This window comes from Orycteropus afer, unplaced genomic scaffold (genome assembly GCF_000298275.1).
Source record: "Orycteropus afer afer isolate SDZICR_OR568_19922 unplaced genomic scaffold, OryAfe1.0 scaffold00193, whole genome shotgun sequence".
Classification (NCBI taxonomy): Eukaryota; Metazoa; Chordata; class Mammalia; order Tubulidentata; family Orycteropodidae; genus Orycteropus; species Orycteropus afer.
In genome coordinates, this window is record NW_006921780.1 from 3,462,647 (window position 1) to 3,481,007 (window position 18,361).

Genomic DNA, 18,361 nt, shown 5'->3' on the forward strand with positions numbered 1-18,361 from the left:
TCCTCTTCATTCCTTCAGATGATGGAAAAGCGTCCTCTCAGCAGTAAGGTGCTACACAAGTTAGTTATGTGAAGACTGCTTTCTAGTCTTGAATTCAGGATTGAGAGAGGAAAAGTGTCCAGGACTTATCTTAATTATTTCCATTCTATATGAAGCATAAAAAGATAAAAACAATGGCCTGAAATACTCATATTTTAAAGTCTACACTCATTTTTATCAATGGCTACCATTTACAGACAGGCGCTGTGGTAGTACAGTGCCTAGGGCACTTGACTGCTAACCAGAAGGCTGGCGGTTCAAACCCACCAGCCACTCCTCGGAAGGAAGATGGGGCAATCTACTTCCCTAGTGATACTGCCTTGGAAACCCAAGGAGGGGTCACTGTGAGTCGGGGCCGACTCGATGGCACATAACAACAACAACAACAACCCTTTACAGACAGCATACGGACAGCCTTCTGCTGAATGCCTTACATGCCTTACTACAGGCCTTGCTACATGCAATCCACACATTGGTCCTCTGAGGTAGATATTAGCATTGTCTCCATGTTACCAGAGAAGAAACTGAGGTCTGAAGAGATGAAAAGGAACATTTCCAAGGCCACACATGAAGTAATGGATCTTGGGTTTGAATACAGAGGTGTTTGATTCCAGACCACCCCCACTGCAATGTCTACATGCTTAAGGATCTAGAGCAAGAAGGAAATTGGAGTGGATTTCCTATCAGTAAGGATCAGAGAAATTAATCACAACAGTCATGAGAGAGAGAGAGAGGGAGTGTGTGTGTGTGTGTGTATGTGTCTGTGTGGTGGTGGTGCCTTCCAGTCAGTTCCTACTCATAGAGATCTTATGTATAACTGAAGGAAGTGTTGCTCAGTCCAGTGCCATCCTTACAATTGTTGCTGTGTTAAGCCTATTGCTGCAGCAATAGTGTCATTGCATCTCCATGAGGGTCTGTCTCTCTCTTTTCCACTGACTCTTTGCTTTATCAAGCATAATGTCCCTCTCCAGTATTTGTCTTCCTGATGGCATGTCCAAAATAAGGGAAATGAAGTCTCTCCACTCTTGTTTCTAAGGAGTATTCTGGCTGTCCTTCCTCTAGGACAGATTTGTTGGTTCCTCTGACAGTACACAGGATATTCAATATTCTTCTCTCAACCACAATCCAAAAGTGCCAACTCTTCTATTTTCCTTTTTTGTTGTTCAGCTTTTGCATACACATGAGGCAATAGAAAAGACATGGTTGACTCAGGTGCATTTTAGTCATCAAAGTGACATTAAAAAAAAAAAATTTTAGAGTGTTTGAGTATAACTAATGTACAAGTAGAACCCAGATTATGGACACTAGGGATGATTAAAACAGAAAGGGAGGAAAGCAGAAATTTAAAGTATTGTTTGCCTATTGTGTATCAATAATTGTGCTAAGAAATTTATATATAGTAATTCATATACTCTATATAGCAATCCTATGCAACATATATTATTATTTCTCTATCATTTAAATGAGTAGATGGAGACAAGCAAATTGAGCAAAAAAAAATCAGTCATCTCTCCATTTACACTGGGATTAAAGCCAGAGAGACCTGTAACCTTAAATATTTTGTTGGTTTTATCTTTTTTTTTAAATAGTTGCTGCTATTTCTATTTTATATTTCTATTTTATATTTATAGTTGCTGCTAAGAAGTTTCAGAAACTTTATTGTGTTTAACTAACCTCCACACAGAGGAGGGAAACTCAGGTATTAATACACATTAATACAAAACTCAGGGGCCAAAGGGAGGAAGAAAAGCTGATTAAAAGAAAATTGTCTCTGGATGGTAGAATGCCTGTCCTGGGCCCACACACTGAACTCTCTCTAGAAAGCACAGCAGTGTCTCCTTTCACTACCTTATTCCATATATTGACCATTTTGAATTTGAACTGTGATAGTGGGTGGTGTTGTGTATCTGGATTACCAAGAGGGAGCCTTTCTGAGCAGAGGTGGACTGGCCTCTTACCAGCCAGGAAAATGCCTCATACAGAGCTCTGTCCTTGGATTGAAATAATTCACACTTTAGTAGTATCCCCTGGCACTGGGTCTCTGATGGGAACATGATGAGTTATTGCTGGTCTAAACCATGTAAGCTGGAATACTGTTTCAGGGTTCTGTACATTTAGTCTAATGCCTCCTCTGATCACTATCCACTTCCCACCCATCTGGTTAGATGTTTCCACTACTCCATTTTATATAATTACTCTCTTTCCCACACTTACTGTATCTGATCCTAATCCCAGGGACCCTGAGGACCTATGAGAGGTAGCTTGGAATACTTAGCTAATGTCTGAATTCTGAGATCTTCTGAAACCCAGAGCTACACCCTTTTTGGCCCCTACATGTGACAAATGATGACTCTAAACTAACCTACTCTTTTTGGGTTGAATGCTCAACCTTTCCATTTCATCTCTTTCAGGTCTAGATTCTCCTCAATGCAAAGATCCAATTTCACAGTTGTTACAGAGTTTACCTTTGAAGGTTTCTCCATTTTTGGGTGGCAGCATCAGCTCTTCCTCTTCGTGGTCTTTTTGGTCTTGTACCTGTTGACCCTGGCCAGCAATGTTATCATCTTGACAGTTATCTATCTCAACCGTCAACTTCACACACCCATGTATTTCTTCTTGAGTGTGCTGTCCATTTCTGAGACATGTTATACCGTGGCCATCATCCCCCGCATGTTGTCCAGTCTCCTTAGCCCCAAAAAAGCCATCTCCATTTCAGAGTGTGCCACTCAGCTCTTCTTCTACCTCACTTTTGGTGTCAATAATTGTTTCCTGCTCACAGCCATGGGATATGACCGTTATGTGGCCATCTGCAATCCTCTACGGTATTCGGTCATCATGGGCAAAAAGTCTTGTATATATTTGGCAAGTGGGTCCTGGAGCATTGGCCTGAGCACAGCCATCATCCAAGTGTCTTCTGTGTTCAGCCTGCCATTCTGTGATGCCAACATTATCTCCCACTTCTTTTGTGATATCCGGCCCCTAATGAAGCTTGCATGTGCTGATACTACCCTTAAGGAGTTTATCACCTTGCTCATCAGTCTGTGTGTCCTTGTTCTACCCATGATCCTGATCTTTATTTCCTATGTCTTGATTGTCACCACCATCCTCAAGATTGCATCAGCTGAGGGCCGTAAAAAGGCATTTGCCACTTGTGCCTCACACCTCACAGTGGTCATTGTCCACTATGGCTGTACTTCCTTCATCTATCTAAAACCCAAATCCCAAAATTCCCTGCAGGACAGACTTATCTCCATGACTTACACTGTCATCACTCCCTTGCTGAACCCTGTTGTGTACAGTCTGAGGAACAAAGAGGTCAAAGATGCCTTGCTCAGAGCTTTGGGCAGAAAATCACTCTCTTAGGAGTTGGTCAGTCTCAGTAACAATAAAATGTAAAGACTTTGATTAGGTATCAAAGTGAGGGAGCCAGTCAGATAAGAGAGAGTGTGAGGGCCCCAAGTGCTTGATCTGGGAATAATCTGAGAATTGAGTAATATAGTGAAAAAAGGGAGAAAAAGTTTAATAAAAGAAGAGATGGATGTACTTGCCAAGATTGCTGGATAAATTTACTGAGCTTGATAAGAATCAAATAAGCTAATGCATACCCAGAAACTGTTCTATAATGTTAGGCATTACTCTTGTTACTCTTGCCATAAGGTATTGTAAACCAGAGGGACAGTGAGAAGAATATATAGTTCCTTATCACAAGAACTTGTGTTAGCTGGACCTGAACTCGGTATGGAAACCAGGGGCACCAAATATAACAGGTCCTCCATTGTCTACACACAATACTTCCAATGCCATATTTTACACAATTAAAAAAAAAATCAGTCCATTAATTGTGCAGTTAGTGCCCATTACTATATGTATACTCCCTAGATAGCCATGTCAAAAACAGCCTCTGATAGCCAGTTTACAAGCCAGATGAGAAGTTTAAATACTGAGCAGCTTGCACAAAATTTTAAATACTGCTTCCTGTATATCTGAGAATTACAAAAGAGCCCATATATTTCATTTCTTGTCCTTACCTCCTTCTGCCTTTGTCCAACCTTTGCTAGGTCTCCGCAGCTAACACTAATTCTTCATAGTTGTCCTCTTCTCTGAAGAATTTCCATTGGCTGGGAGGGAGTTTCCTTAGAGGTGATAGGCACCCCCACCAAAGAACCATCCACAGCTAAGACAGATTAGCACAGAAAGTATAAAAGGCCACTTGCCCTTTAACTCAAGGTGGGATCAACTTTAGGGTGCAATTCTAAAGTCCTCCCCAAAGAATCAGGCTGAAGTTAGCCTCCTGCTGAAACCACATCCTCACTTCTCTTGTTTTCCTGCTCCTTTCTGCTTCTCTCACTCCCTTTTCCCTGAGAGTACTCCTCAGTCACTCTCACTCATATCCTTGTCTCAGGCTTTGTTTCTGCGAAACCCAACCTAAGGGAGGTGATATCTATATCTATGAGAAAATCACTTCGGCTCCCCTCTTTACTTGTTCTCTCTGCAACTGTTGCACCTAGAACAGAAGCTGGTATATAATTGATGCTCAATCGTTATTTATTAAAAGAAGGAAAGAAGTAGGAAAGGAAGAAAGAAATGAAGAAAGAAAGGGAGGAAGGCAGCTAAGACGGTATGGACAGCTAAAATACAATTAGCATCAACTGACAGCTTTTCTCCCTCTTTCCCTCTTATCATTTAATTAGCTTCAGGCTATTTGACCCCTTTGTGATACCGTTTTTGGTACAATTGCTGAATGCATTCTACATATAAGGCATTATCTTAAGCACTTTGCTCATTTGGAGCTCTGGTGGTGTAGTGTCTAAGGCATTTGACTGTAACCAGAAGCTGGCAGTTCAAACCTACTAGCCACCCCTCAGAAGGAGCTCTGGTAGTATAGTGGCTAAAACACTTGACTGCTAACCAGAAGGCTGGCGGTTCAAACCCACCAGCCACTCCTCGGAAGGAAGGTTGGGCAATCCTACTTCCGTAGTGATACTGCCTCGGAAACCCAAGGAGGGGGTCGCTATGAGTTGGGGCCGACTCGACGGCACATAACAACAACAACAACAACAGCCACCCCTCGGAAGGAAGGTTGGGCAATCTACTTCCGTAGAGATACTGCCTCAGAAACCCAAGAAGGGGTTGCTATGGATTGGATCTGACACAAGGGCAGTGTGTTTGGTTTTTGGTTTGGTTTGATCATTTAATTTTCACTATCAATCTATGAGGTAAGTACTTTCATATCCTTACTTTACAAATGAGGAAACTAGGGCCCAAAAAGATTAAGTGACTTCCCAAGTCATAAAGCTTGTATGTGGCAGAATCAGAGAATCTACCCCAGAGTCTGTAGTTTCATCATAAGCTTATGATTATTATTTTAACCAGATATCTCCTTGAAAATAATTAGGAGAATAAGGAGCCCCCAGAATTATTGATCTATCCACATCTCATGTTCTATTAAGTTTATCCTTAGAATTTGGAAATCAATCCAAAAGTTAAGATGTTGTATATTGTAATACATTTTACTCCTTGAACATATTGATGCATCACCCTGTCTCCACTCAGCACAGACCCAAAGAAGGAAGGAAAAAGAAACTCTAAAGTGGGCCAGAGGCCACTGGGGAATGGTAAAGGTCAAGACCATCAGCTTAATAGCCTCTGTATCTATTCTTTTTCCCATACATCCTGCTTACCCTGCCCCCTTCTAAGAACAGGTGACCTTGAGGTAGAAGATACTTAGGCAGTGTGATATTGTAGACAGAGTATAGGCTTTGGGGCTGGAGAGACATTGTCCCAATCCTGGGCCCACTGTTAAAAAGTGCTTGCCCTAGGGAAAGTTACTTAACCTCCTTGGCCTTCATTCTCTATCTGCACAATGGCACTTTTGGTATCTACCTTCCAAGGTTATGGTGAAGAGTCAACAAGGCTATGAACATAATGTCCGTTGGCAAATGGAAAGCAGCAATAGCTGATAGTGTCCCTTCCATTCTTCCCCACCTTCCCCTGCCACACACATTTCACTCAACATCACTCTTCAGTCAACATTAATTGACTCTTGATGTGGACTCAGAGCCCTTATTAACAACAGGGTTCTCAGGAGAACCCAACTTTCTAAATGGGTTTCCTCCATAGTCCCTATTCCCCTGTTTCAGTAATAATAGCCTAACTATTTTCCCAGGAAGAATTACTCCCTGGTTGTACTATCATGGGTTACTAACCCACCCAGCTGTTGGTTTGCATTTCAACCCTACACTCCCTTTCTCTATGTTCTACCCACCTACTGGGCCACCAACTACTTCTCATAGCATTATTCCCTTTTTGCTCCTTGTTGATTCTGACTCCCTAACATGAGCCCCAGGATTCTTGTAAGTATCAATGCTCATATTCCAGTTGAATAAATACATACATAAACATGTGCAACTACTTTTTAATATGCCACAATTCATTTGAAAACTTCAATTGCTAACTTTATAGTCCTTTTCCTCATAATTCCATTTTTCTGCCAATAGTTACCAGTAACACAATCGTTACCAAATGAGGCTCCATGAAACATTTTGGGATTTAAAAGTTTTCATACACAGAACGTTGGAGATCCCAGCACTATGTGATAGGGGATAGGGTAAGGGATGGGTGTGCCAGTGGAGTAACTTTAAGAATCATGTTGACCTCCATTAAAGCTTTTGTGAACTCTGCAGGTCTCTGGGAGACTTCCACTGATGATTCCAAACCATCATTAGAGTGGTTGGATCTGAGATTCTAAAATAATCATACACCATGGATAACTACAATAAGAACTACTTGTATCTAGACCACAAATAAAGCAGTCTTCAAAATTAGGGGAATGTATGCTGGTTCTACTGGCTGTTGAGCTAGCTTTCTTTCAACAGTCTTTTACATCTGTTCATTTCTGTCTAGTGTGAGATTTCCATCAGTTTACTATTGACGGCAGAATCAGCTTCTCACACATCTGTCATCTGTGAAATGTGAATAATAATATTGACTCTATAGGGTGAATGGAGGATTAAGTGAGGCAAAAATTTCCCAAAATGCTCAATAAATATTAGTTGATTCTGAAGCTAAATACTTCTTCTTTTTTTCACCAGGCATCCCATTTTTATGCCACCTACACAATGCCCTATTTCCAAAATCTCCCTAATGTTTCCTAAAGATATGCCATTGTAGTAAATTGAGGTATTTTGTCTAACTCTTCTTCTTTTTTGTTACGATTCCATGGCTAAATCATATTTAATAATGGGCCATTAATATATAGGTATTTCCTCTGATTCATCTGTTACAATAGGAAATTATGCATATTTGTGAATTATCAGGGAATTGATATGAATGAACCTACTGAGAGTAGTTTATGAGATGATTGGCTCTTTCTTCTCTTTCCTCTCCCTGGATCCCCACACTGATTCAGTTACAAGCTCTGTTGATTCTCTTCAAATGTCTCTCACATCTTTCCCTCTTCCCTGAGTCAATTGCCACCCCTCCAGATCAATCCTAATTATCTATGGCCTGGCCTGTTACATCAGCAGCCTAGCTGATCTCTTTTCATCAGTCTCAAATATACCTTCTCACTGCTTCCAGATCAAACTATAAAAACCCAGTGCTGAAAATGTCTTCTTCAAGAAAAGGAAGCAAAAGCATCAGATAAACATGAAAGAGCATAAGGTGGTTGTGGTAACGAAGTTCATTTCCTTAAAAGGCCGTTGCTAAGGGACTTTGAAGCCCAGAAACAGGAGGGTAAAATGGGTAGCCTCCTAATAGTGATAAAATCTAAATACTCGAAAACTTTTTGTAATCTGGATTCACTTTACCTTCACAATGTGATTTGCTGTAATTAAGTCTAACCAAGGATTATCACCTTCCTGTCCCACTTACATGTGGTATTTATTTCAGTTTATTGGTGACTTCGATGGCTTGTGCTTAACTGCTAACCCTAAAGTTGCTAGTTCAAACCCACTCAGTGGTACTCTGGAAGAAAAGGCCTGGTAATCTTCTTCTGCTAAGATTATAGCCAAGAGAACCTTATGGAGAAGTTCTACTCTGTAATGAGTCTGGGGGTTGCCATACTCAGAGTAGATTCAAAGGCAACTAACAATAACAATAATCACTTGCAACTAAACAGCTAGCTCTTCAAATATTTGCTCAGTATCTCAGTCACGTCTGTCTTCCCAGCATCTAGCACAAGGTCTAGAATATGCTTCATGCTTGCAAAATGAATGCAACCAGATAAACAGAGCACATAAGAGTAAGCATGTAAGAGTAAGAAGTAAGCAGTGATAAATGCTAAAGAAAATGCAAAAGCAACAGCAAATTAATTCTTGGAAAATTTCCATGGAGATGTGACTTTTGAGTTAGATCTTGGCAGACTAGTAGAAGTATGCCAAATGAAGAAGAGAAGGGAATTCTGGCCAAAGGGAACAGAGTGTTCAAAGGCTCATCTCTGTTTCTTAGCCCCTGAGAATAGATCCACAGTGGATCCACTGTGCAATTCCAATTATTTTCTGCCACAGGGCAGAAAAAAACAGGCAGTATGAACTTTCCCCTGTAGAACCATCGCCAAATTTGACTAATTTTATTCCAAAGAGAAAACCATTTTCTCCTACCTCTGGGGAAAGGGCTATCTATCTACACTTCTGAGATCCAAGATGGTATAGATTTAAGCTTCAGTTGCCTACATTTGTAACCACGGATTGCCAAGGCATATCTTTTAAAAATATATGCTTATTCTGCTTATTCAAACAAGGTAAACTCAACAGAAAAAAAAAAAAAAAACCTTCATCTACTACTGCTTTACTTAACTTGAAAACTTTTCCTAGGCTCCCAAAGGGCTATACCTGGAATTGTATAAATGAAACCCACACATAACAAGGCCCCCAGGCACCTGCTGTCTTCATATTCCCAGCCCCATGATGACTCTCTGCTTATTTTCAGGGATTGTCACCCAAGAGTCCCACTGGCTGCTCCTTGGAGAATGTCTTTTCTGCCTTCAAAGCCTTCACCCAGATAGACTGTCAGGAATACCTATGTCTCTCAAGACTGATCAGATTTCTAGGAGTGTGTGTTTATTGACTGCCCACTCAGCCTCACCCCTTGAAATAGATCATCTTGGGCACCTTGCTCTTTCCTGCACTGGCATATTGTGGTCAAGGGGACACAACACATCTGTCTTTGCTCCTCGACCTCCTCTAGCCCAGTTTTCCTGTTGTGCCTCGGCACTAGGCAAAAGACATGTAAGTGATCCTTAGAAAAGGAAATGAAATGGATTTATTATCCTTGGACTAACTTCAATTTATTATAATATAACAGCTTTTGTCATAGCTGGGTGGAAGTATTCATGAAGATGTGCCTGCTCTTCCTTCTCTTGATTTCCTGTGATAAGTTATAGGCTCCCAAGAGCTGAAGACGCTAACCATGCCATAGCACTTATTCAACCCCAAGATGTATTAGATGACATTCTACCCCAGGGTCTCTCAATAGAAATTGTATTAGTATTTGGACAGGACGATTCTTCCTTGGCAGGGTGGGGGGCTGCCCCATGTTTTGCAGGACATTTAGTATCATTAATTGCCAGTAGCATCTGCATCTGTCATTGCAACAGTAAAAATCATTAACACGCATTTCCTGTTTCATCTTAGAGGCCATACAATTGCAGGGCTGCCCTAGTTTATGTCCAAAGGCCTCATGGGAGAGAAATGTCTTTAGCCATATATTTTTGTGCCAAATGATTGTCTTTGTATGGAATTATTTTCCATTGAAGCTTCACTCTTTCTTAGCCTTCTTGGTGTAAATTAATAATGGCTGGTCACCCACTTCTTTAAAATAAATTTTTATAAACTTAAAGGTCATCTCTATGTTTGATCTACCTTCTAACCTTCATGAAAAATATAATTTACTTTATGCAAAAGTATTTTTTCTGAAAATGCATAAGAAAATCAGAATTTAATTTAAAGACACTACAGGAGCTTAAGAGCTCTGGTGATGTAGTGCCTAAGGCACTTGACTGCTAACCAGCAGGCTGTCGGTTCAAACCCACCAGCCACTCCTCGGAAGGAAGGTTGGGCAATCCTACTTCTGTAGTGATACTGCCTCAGAAACCCAAGGAGGGGTTGCTATGGGTCGGGGCCAACTCAATGGCACATAACAACAACAGAAGCTTACTTTTTAAAAAGACAAAATATGAAATATTACATAAATTGGAGTGATCCCCATCCTTCAACACAATGATATATCTTTACTATAACTCTGGCTTTTGTATTCAGGTTTTGTTTTTGCTTTAGGTGAGAGACACTTGAATTTGCTATATCTTCCCTGGTATGATTGTTTACCTCTGCAGAGTAGGTGTATGCATACTCACAAGTTGTATTGGCTGTAATTTACCATCTAGTTGAGGAAGGTAAAGATGTGGCATAGTTTATAACTATAACATGCGTGAATCAGTGCTGTAAACTGTCAACAGACTTCCATCATTCAGACAGGAGTGGGGAGAGGATGGATGTTGGTTAAGATTTGTCTTTTCCTCCTTAAAAACAAGATGAACATTTCTGAGTCTGCTGTTTCTACTTCCTAAAAGATGTACAAGGGAATAATTCATAGTTGTGAAAGAAAAGATGCATCCAATCAATCCCTAAACAAATTGTTTTCAAGCATCTAACTCATGCATAATCCTGAGCTAGAGAGATATAGATATGCAAAGATGTAAAATGCATTATAAAGGCACTGAGTGATAGCAGGAGGAGAGTATTTCACTAATGGGAATAGAAAATAAATATAAGAACATCAAAGTACAATATACTTTCATGGAAGACTGAAAACTTGAATTGGTCTTTGAAGAATGGGGAAGATTTAAATAAGAAGAGGAAAGGAAGAAGATCATCCCAAATAGAAAGAAGATAATGTGTGAAGCAGGAATGGGTGTGTTTATGCAGTGACAAGAAAGGAGTTCTGTAACCCTGGGATGTATAGGAAATTGTAATAGATGGCCACAGAACAAAATATTTTAATTAAAATTACGTAAGCCTAGGGATTGATTTTGATCCACTGGGAGATGTTTCCCAGGTTTGTAGCTGGGAACTAAATTCAATCAATCTCAGAAATGGGCTTAAACTCCCTTACTGAAATCATGTAACTCTTTTATTCTTCTGTATTACAGACTTGGTGACCATTCAATGAAGACAGAAAATCACACTCTCATCCTTGAGTTTGTTTTCCAAGGTTTCTCCACCTTCCATGAACAGCAGCTCACCTTCTTTGTGGTATTTCTTACACTGTACATCTTAACCCTGGCAGGCAATGTCATCATTGTGACCATTATCCAGATTGATCATCATCTTCACACCCCCATGTATTTCTTCTTGAGCATGCTGTCAACTTCAGAGACTGTATATATGCTGGTCATCATCCCAAAGATGCTCTCCACCCTTGTGGGTATGAGCCAGTCCCTCTCATTGGCAGGTTGTGCCACTCAAATGTTCTTTTTTGTAACTTTTGGCATCACTAACTGCTTCCTGCTCACAGCAATGGGATATGACCGCTATGTGGCCATCTGTAATCCACTGAGGTACACAGTTACCATGAACAAAAGGGTGTGTGCTCAGTTGGTATGGGGGGCATATAGCATTGGACTGATTGTAGCAATGACACAGGTGACATCTGTATTCCAGTTACCTTTCTGTGCTACAAAGGTGGCCCATTTCTTCTGTGATATTCGACCTTTAATGAAGCTTTCTTGCATCAACACCACCAACAATGAGATTCTGACTGTGGTCATCAGTGTTCTGGTGCTTGTTGTACCTATGGGTCTAGTTTTTATCTCTTATGTTCTCATTATCTCTACAATCCTTAAGATTGCATCAGTTGAGGGCCGGAAGAAGGCCTTTGCCACCTGTGCCTCCCACCTCACTGTGGTCATTGTCCACTATGGCTGTGCCTCTATCGCCTACCTCAAGCCCAAGTCTGAGAACACCAGGGATCAGGATCAGTTGATCTCAGTAACTTACACTGTCATCACCCCCTTACTCAATCCTGTGGTTTATACCCTGAGGAACAAAGAGGTCAAGGATGCTTTGTGCAGGGCAATTGGTAATAAAGTTTCCTGACAGTTTTGGTAGTGTTCTCCTGAGGCTTTTAACATCCAGACTACACAGGAATATGAGGGTTAGAACCACATGTCCTTGCGAAAGTAAGTCTTTAAAGACCTGCCCTTTAAGTAGGAGTTGAAGAAAAGGACAACAAGATCATCCAACTAGGAATCTGAAAACTTTAAATAAAGGACCCAGTTGAAACACTGACTTTGTGTTTGTTGATAAATAAATGAAGAGATCAGGTCGTATTATGGATCAAAGATTTTCCACTTGCCTTTTAGTTTCCCTGTGGGTTTCCACCTCATGAAAGCAACTTAACCCCCTTTGAAAAAAATATAGTCCAGTGTACCATTTAAAAATTTCCCTGTATCAGAGATCAAGCTCAATTGGCATAACATACTACACAAAAACATTGTTCCACATCCTACTTTGGTGAGTAGCAACTGAGATCTTAAAAGCTTGAAAATGGCCATCTAGATGCAACAATGGGTCTCTCCTCATCCAGAGTAAAAAAGAATGAAGAAAACCAAAGATGCATGGAAACAATTAGTCCAAGGGACTGGTACACCATGTGATCCTCAGCCTATACCACTATGAGACCAGAACTAGATGGCACTGGGCTACCACTGTCAACCACTCAGAGGGGGATCTTTGTAGAAGACCCTGGATGGAGTGGGAGACCAGTGTGGAACAAAACTCAAAATCATTAAAAAAAAAACAGACCAGGTTTGCTGATGTGATAAATCCTGGTGAAACCCCTGAGACTATAGCCCCTAGCTTCCCTTTAATTCTGGAATTGAACCCAGTCCTGTGGCTTTCAGCCAAACAAAAGACAAGCACACAAGCTGAACATTTAAATTAGAGATCGATCATGGGAGAATAGAAGGGCTGCGTATACATGGGGAGACAGCTTAGGCAGCAGGAGTGCATGGGAGGGAAGGACACAGAGAACAGGTAACTACGGGGAGGAGGTGGGAAGAGAGCTGTTGCTTTGTGGAAAATTGCAGTCAATGTCATGAGACAAAGTATATGTGAATTGCTGTATAGAAAATGAATTTGCTTTGTAAATTTTTACCCAAATCACAATAAAAATTACAAAAAAAAAAAAAAATCCCCACATCCCTTCCTTCCTACTTAAAACCTAGAAATAAGGTTTCTCTAATCTGGGCCTCTATTGTTGTTGTTGTTAGGTGCCATTGAGTCATCTCCGACTCCTAGCAACCCTACGCACAGCAGAACGAAACACTGCCTGGTCCTGTGCCAACCTCATGATCTTTGCTATACATGAGTCCATCATTGCAGCCATTGTGTCAATCTATCTCATTGAGGGCCTTCCCCTTCTTCATTGACCCTCTACTTTACCAAGCATGATATCCTTCTCCAGGGAATGGTTCCTTCTGACAACATGACCAAAGTAGGTGAGACGAGGCCTGGCCACTCTCACTTCTAAGGAGCATTCTGGCTGCACTTCTTCCCGGACAGATCTGTTAGCCCTGTTAGCAGTCCATGGTACTCATAACATTCTTCTCCAACACCACAACTCAAAAGCATCAACTCTTCTTCAGTCTTCCTTATTCATTGTCTAGCTCTCATGTGCATAAGAGGCTATTGAAAACACCATGGGCTTGGGTTAGGTGCACCTTAATCTTCAAGGAGATCTTTGCTCTTTATCACCTGTTCTGGTTACCTAGTGCTGCTCTGATAAGAATATACCACAAAGGGATGGCCTTAACAAACAGGAGTTTATTCTTACAGTTTGGAGGCTTTAAGTCCAAGTTCCAAGTGCCAGGCTCTAGGGGCTGGATGAAAGCTCCTCAACCTTGGGGTCCAGCTCTGCCTCCTGCTCCCAGCCCACTGGAGCTAGAGGCATTTCTTCACTCAGACAGCTGCTGGCTGCTGAGGCTGAGAAGCCCCAAGGTTGACAAGTAAAAAGGCACAGTCCCAATGTTACCAAACCACACGGCAGACCATTAACTTAAGTCCATTGTAAGGCCCAAGGTCAGCAGAGCATAGCAGGTTGCTGAGCAATGACACGGTTACACGCAGGGTCCAAGCGTACCATAAACTAGAGACCATTCCTAAGCCTTCTCCTTAAATACAGGGAGCAGACCATATCCCAAAGGCAGCTACTCAGCTGCTTGTGGTAGATCCCACCATAGAGTTGATTGCCAGCCTCATCATGAGGAATAACTACCACCAGCTGCCAAGCCACTCAACCAGGCCCAGCCAAGTTGACACACAAACATAACTACCACATCACCTATTAGAACATTTTAATAGATGTCATATCAGGTTATATAATACCTGTCATATCAGGTATTAAGTCACTATACAAACAGGGAGGATACCTTCAAGATACATAGCCCAAGGGAACTAGATTCCTTCTTCTGGAATCTGTAGCTTCAATTCATACCAAATTCTGGTAAAACTGCTGGTAAATGGCAATGATCACAGGAAGTTTAATTAGAGATCCTGGCAATGCCAGATCTTGTTAGCTTTAGTGACAACTTCTTTAGGTCATATTCTTAGGGCTTAGTAGGTCAGTTTATCTGCTATTAGTTCAGAAAACATGTAATGGGCAACCACAATGAACTAGGTTGTGTACTGAATCCTGAGGAAACAAACATGACAAATCCCTATTACCCGGCTCCAGTAAGCCCAGAGTCTAGTAACAAAGACAACCATTTAAAAGCATAATTTAAATACTTTATGATAAGTGGTATATACAAAAGATTAAAAGAAGTCTAAGGAGGACATATGGTTGCTATGAGCTGGAATTGACTCAGGAGCGGTGGGTTTGGTTTTATCTATCTATTTATTTATTTTTAGGGAAAGAAGGATAAAAAGAGAGACAGAGAGACACAGGGACTGTGTTGGAGATGTCAGAGAAGTCTTCAGAAAAGAGATAATCTGGGCTAGTTTTAAAACACTGATAAGACATATCCTATGGACAAGTTAGAGGAAAATTATTACACACAAAAAGATAAATGTGTTCAAAGGTATGAGAGCAAGAGGAATGTTCAGGAAATGTAAAGTGATTTGGTATACTGAGTCCAGAGTATGAGGGGAAAGATGGAGGGCAAATAAGATCAGAATGGTAGGCTACTTTCAGATTGTAAACCCTTTGTATGTTAAACTAAGAAATTGTGGTTTTAACTTTTAAATAAAGGGAATCATGGAAGACTCAGGAAAACTAGAATTTGGTTTATTAGGTGTCTTTGTGAATTCTGGGCACCCTTATTGTCCTCACTTAGCTCTGCTGAGACATCAAAGAAGTTGTTTGAATCTATAGGATACAAGCCAAGAAAACCATGGGGAAAAGAGAATATGACTAGGGTGTTTGGAAGGAGTACACAGAGATAATTTGTACTTATAATGAAGTTGACATGCAATTAGAGAGAACATGGAGTAAAGTTAGACCAATAAATATTATGTAGATATGGAGTTTTGAAGTCCAGATAAGCACCCAGTGAAGAATCAGAGCTAGACAACTAAAAATTGCTGAAAAGTCAGTGATCATGCTAGAGCTCACATCTGCTGGCACCAAGGCACGAGGACACACCTTCTTCTATAATCAAGGGATGTGCACATTAATCACAGAAGCCTTCAAAAGAAGATACAGAGACCCAAAGGGCACGTGCATCTGCACTCCACACCATATCACAGCTACAGGCCCTCTGTCAGGATCGGCAGAGGCAACAGCAAAAATCAAAGCATACCTAAAGTTCTCTAAGAACATAATAAGATCGATAAAGTAATTAAGGCCAAGCTGTTGACTGGCAAAGAAACATTTAACAATTAAAAAGGACATATTACAGGAAAGAGTTTGACAGACATTCAATCAACATTTATAGAGTCTTTAATATATATCGTATACTGTGGTAGATATGGGAAATGCCAAAATAAACTCCACACTATCCCCTTAATGAAGGAATTCTCAGTCATGTAGGGAAGAAAGGCATATACAGAACTCACCATAATGCATTGTGAAAGAGAAATGGACAGAGTGTCCTTAATATTTAATAACAAAGAAGTAAGCCTTGGGATATTTTTTTCCTGATCTCTATACACCTAAATCTCAACAAGCTGAGAAAAGAGCTTGAATGCTGGAGTTCAGTGAAATAAATGTTTGTCTGGATCTACGTGTTGAGCCGTCTCCTGGAACTGAGACCAATGCTCCTTCTGAGGGGCATCACTCAGAACATCTTAATACTGTGGACTTCTGGTACATTTATCATCAACTTCTCTCAAAATTTTGTTGGATGAATAACTTCACAGCCAGCCATTAAAATCAAACATTTTCAACATCAAAGAATTGATCACAGAATTTCTTCTCATCTGCTGAACAGTCTCAATCTCTTACAGAATACTTGGCTGAAATCAAAGATGCATGGAAATAATTAGTCCAAAGGAGTAATGGAATAGAAATGGGAAACACAAGGTGGAAGTGCTATGAGTGGCATTACATTGTGGGAACTGCAATCAATGACATGAAACAAAATGGGTATGAATTGATGAATGGAAAACTGATGCCCTCTGTAAATCTTTAACCAAATCATGCTAAAAAGTTAAAAAAAAAAAAAAAGTTGGCTGGATAAAAATGATCCAAGAGGAATCCTGCCCTTTCCCAGAATTATTTTGGTCACCACTTATGAGTATCATTTTATGGTCAAAACCTTTTCCATACTTATGGCCCCTTGTCCCAAGACATCCTCACAACCATTATTTCACTAATCTCTCAGAATGATCTTAGGAGGGAGGCAGGCAGAAATAATTATCTCCATTGTACAAATAATAATGTTAAGATAGAGAAAGGGGTGGAGGTGGAACTTCAACTTAACACTAACTTGCCTCGTATTTTCTGTTTATACAGAGTGTATCACCACCCAAGGGCAACTTATACTAGAAAAATCAAGTTAAATAAAATTTCAAATTCACCAGGGCCTCAAACTTCCAAAATAAAATGAAACCTCATTCCCAAGACTTTTCTAAGAGAAAGAAATCTGGGTTTTGTGGGAAAGGACCACCTAGGCTTCTTCCCTTAGCCAGGGGAGACCCTAGAGCAAGCACCTTTAGCAACAGTTCAAGCTGTAAAGTCTTATTCATGCAGGAACCAGCTAAGTTTTTATCTACCTTCGCTCATCTTAAAGTAAATCCGAGAAAAACACTTAGTGTTCCATGAAAAAATCTGGCACTTATTTACTCTGACTTAAGTATTCATAAACAGTGAGCAATGATCTGGAGCTAGGGGCTTGGAATACACTGGTGGATAATGTTAACTTCCTGGCCTCTAGACAGGAAAATAGATATATCTATATTTAAATATTATTATAATATTTGGAAGACTGATGCATGCTAAACTAGAGCTTCACATGGGTAATGAGAGCCTAGAGGAAAGAAGCATTTAGCTCTAATTAATGTTTTGAGTAATAAATAAAACAAATTCAGATTCTTGATCAGTCAACCAATTCACCTCTCCTCAATTAGGAGTAGAAGATGGGGCTCTGTGGTAGGGAGATTTCAGGTTTCTACTGTGGTCCACACTCTTGTTTATAAGAAAACCTTCAGCAACTCAAGTGATAATCTCTTATTTATGTAGTAGCCAGCTGACATTTTAGAGAGCATGAATATCTGTGTGAGCACCTCACCCACTGACTGCCCAGCAGAAGTGAAGCTAGAATGTGTCAAATCACTTTTAATATCTCTATAGTTATGGACATCTCCTTTGCCATCCTCTGGATCCACCACAGATATAGATTTCTGAGACATCTGTAACCCCAAAAGAAAGCCTTTGTACTTGTACTTGAGAGATGTGGGGGACACAATATAAGCAAGGCCAAGACCCAAAACTGGGATGGTGGTTACTGATTCATTTACAAGACCTCATGAAATTGAGAATCAGAGAATTTAAGCAACTCATCCAAATACACAGAGCTAATAAGAGAGAGAGCCACGGCTTGAATCCTAGTTTAGACTGCAATCTACCTATTGCTCATTTGCAACTGCAATGTGTGAATGTGTGACTGGTAGAATTGGGCTTCAAACCAAAGTTCACCATGTTGTTGTTGTTGTTATGTGCCACCCAGTCAGACCCAACTCATAGCGACCCCTCCTTGGGTTTCCGAGGTGATATCACTGTGGAAGTAGATTGCCCAAGCTTCCTTCTGAGGAGTGGCTGGTGGGTTTGAACCACCAGCCTTCTGGTTAGCAGTTGCAGTGTAGTAAATTACTTAGTATGGCTTTTC

General features: G+C 40.6%; 2 protein-coding genes across 2 annotated transcripts in view; both read left to right on the plus strand.

Annotated features, from left to right (window-relative positions):
- Positions 1–2,448: 2,448 nt before the first annotated feature.
- On the plus strand, positions 2,449–3,402 carry LOC103202757 (olfactory receptor 10J4). The gene has a single exon (XM_007947687.2). The coding sequence runs from the start codon at positions 2,467–2,469 to the stop codon at positions 3,400–3,402; it is 936 nt and encodes a 311-aa protein (XP_007945878.1). The 5' UTR covers positions 2,449–2,466.
- Positions 3,403–11,201: 7,799 nt separating this feature from the next.
- Positions 11,202–18,361, plus strand: part of LOC103202851 (putative olfactory receptor 10J6) — a 189,506-nt gene continuing 182,346 nt past the window's right edge. Inside the window, 1 exon segment of the mRNA XM_007947786.2 lies at positions 11,202–11,706. Within this exon segment, the coding sequence (XP_007945977.2) occupies positions 11,202–11,706 (505 nt within the window).

Excerpts from the sequence above, each read along its gene's own strand:
- LOC103202757 (XM_007947687.2), top strand. The coding sequence starts at position 2,467 with ATGCAAAGATCCAATTTCACAGTTGTTACAGAGTTTACCTTTGAAGGT.